This window comes from Leptonychotes weddellii, chromosome 9, assembly GCF_054177405.1.
Source record: "Leptonychotes weddellii isolate Sample4059 chromosome 9, ASM5417740v2, whole genome shotgun sequence".
Classification (NCBI taxonomy): Eukaryota; Metazoa; Chordata; class Mammalia; order Carnivora; family Phocidae; genus Leptonychotes; species Leptonychotes weddellii.
Genome location: NC_138377.1, coordinates 126,510,393 through 126,512,332, shown reverse-complemented (window position 1 = coordinate 126,512,332; position 1,940 = coordinate 126,510,393). Strand labels below are relative to the sequence as shown.

The following is a 1,940-nucleotide window of genomic DNA, read 5'->3' as shown; positions in this document are numbered from 1 at the left end:
GGGGGGTGCTGGAGGTGTCCTGCAATGCTGTGGGTGCGAGTGGGGGAGAGTCCTGCAATGCTGCAGGTGCGAGTGGGGGAGAGTCCTGCAATGCTGCGGGTGGGGGGCGCCGGGGGGGTCCTGCAATGCTGCAGCTGCAGGGGTGGCCACAGCAGCCTAGGGGCTCCCTGGCCCACAGCGAGGGCCCTGTGTGGGGGAAGGAGAGCAGGGAGGTCTGGGCGCCCGTAACGGCCGCTCTGTCTGCCTGCAGGTCGTCGAGGACTGGAAGTACGTGGCCATGGTGGTTGACCGGCTGTTCCTGTGGGTGTTTGTGGTTGTGTGTGTGCTCGGCACCGTGGGGCTCTTCCTGCCTCCCCTCTTCCAGACCCACACGCCCTCCGAGGGGTCCTAGTCTGTCCTGCGTGCCCAAGGGCCCCGGGGCTGCAGGGTGAGAGGACCCGAGTCCCTTGGCCATCAACCCTGTCAAACAAACAGCCACAGCTGGGGGAGGGCAGGACGGAAGCAGGGGGCTGCCCTCGCTGAAGGGAAGCCCGGCAGCAGGGGCTTCGGACAGTGTGACTCCGGCCAGTCTCTTTCCCTGCACTGGGGAGAAGGACATGCCCGGAATCCTGCCCACATCCCGGCCCCACTGTCACCCCACTGCCCTCCGCTCCCCGGTCTTCTCTCAGACCCGCACACGCTTCAGGATCCTTTCCAGCTCGAAGCCTCTGCATTGGCTGCACCTTCATCCCCCCGTGCCCCCCACGCTCCCGCAGTGGCTGCAGCATCCAGTGCATCCTCTGTCCCCATGTCATGTCCCCGTCAGGCCTTCCCCAGTCACCCCGCCTTCCTCCAGCCCTCCTCGGGACCGGAATTCTCACTTGGTAGTGTGTCTGTTGCCCCTAGCTCAGCCACTCCAGTGTGAGCTCTGGGACGGCAGGAACCTGGTCCTTCGTGTTCGCTGCACAACCCCAGGGCCTAGGACAGCGCTCAGCACACAGCAGGTGCTTAATAAATGTTGAATGAATGAATGACTGACTCCTGTTCCTTCTTCAAGCTCAGATGCCCCCCCCCCGCCCGGAGCAGCCGTCCCTGGCTCCCCTTCTGACAGAAGGACCCTCTCCGCCGCGCTCCACAGCCCTGGACACCTGCTTCAGACCCAGGCCAGGCTGAGCTGTCCCCTCACCGATGCTCTGATCGGTCCTCCCGCTGGTTTCGCCCAGCACAGGGCACGTGATAGGCTCTTAAAATACTTGGGCAATAGAGGACTTCTTTTAAATTCCGTTTTTTTAATTATACAATAAAATTGACTTTTTGTGCATTGTTCTCTGAATGTTCACACACGTGCAGATTCGTGTCAGCAGGACACGGGAGAGCCTGATCACCCAAACACCTCCCTCCCGGCCAGTCCCTGGCAACCCCTGCGGGCCTCCCCATCACCAGGATCTGGTCTTCTCCAGATGCCCATGAACCACACGGTGTGCAACCTCCGGAGAGGGGGCAACTCTTGTCCCTCAACATAATGCCCTTGAGCTCACCCATGCTGCTGCAGGCACCAACCCCGCCTCTCGCTGACCAGTAAGTAGTCTGTCCTGTGGCCGCGGGCGCACACGGAGGTAGCGACCAGTCAGCTGCGAGCAGAGCTGCTATAAAACATTCAAGTCTGTGGGATTCTGTGTGAACGAGGGTTTTCACCCCCTCGATAAACGCCCAGGAGTGTGATCGCTGGGTTATGTGGGGAATGGCTGTTTAACTTCCAGGACACGGTCAGATGGGGCTCTGGGGCCCCCATACCACCCTGCATCCCCCCACGCAAGGTAGGAGAGAGACCGCTGCTCTGGGTCCCCATCTGCACTCGGTAGGGATGTATTTTAACCATCCCAGTGGGTGCGAAGTGCTGTATCCGCCAGCTCTTAATCTGCTTCTCCCTAACCACTAACGATATTGAATATCTTTTCATG

General features: G+C 60.7%; 1 protein-coding gene across 1 annotated transcript in view; it reads left to right on the top strand.

Moving 5' to 3' along the window:
- Positions 1-996, top strand: part of CHRNB4 (cholinergic receptor nicotinic beta 4 subunit) — a 10,979-nt gene extending 9,983 nt beyond the window's left edge. Inside the window, exons 6-7 of the mRNA XM_081831901.1 lie at positions 15-66; positions 179-996. Coding sequence (XP_081688027.1) covers positions 15-66; positions 179-391 — 265 coding nt within the window. The 3' untranslated portion in view covers positions 392-996. The remainder of the gene's footprint in view (positions 1-14; positions 67-178) is intronic.
- The last annotated feature ends 944 nt before the right edge of the window (positions 997-1,940 follow it).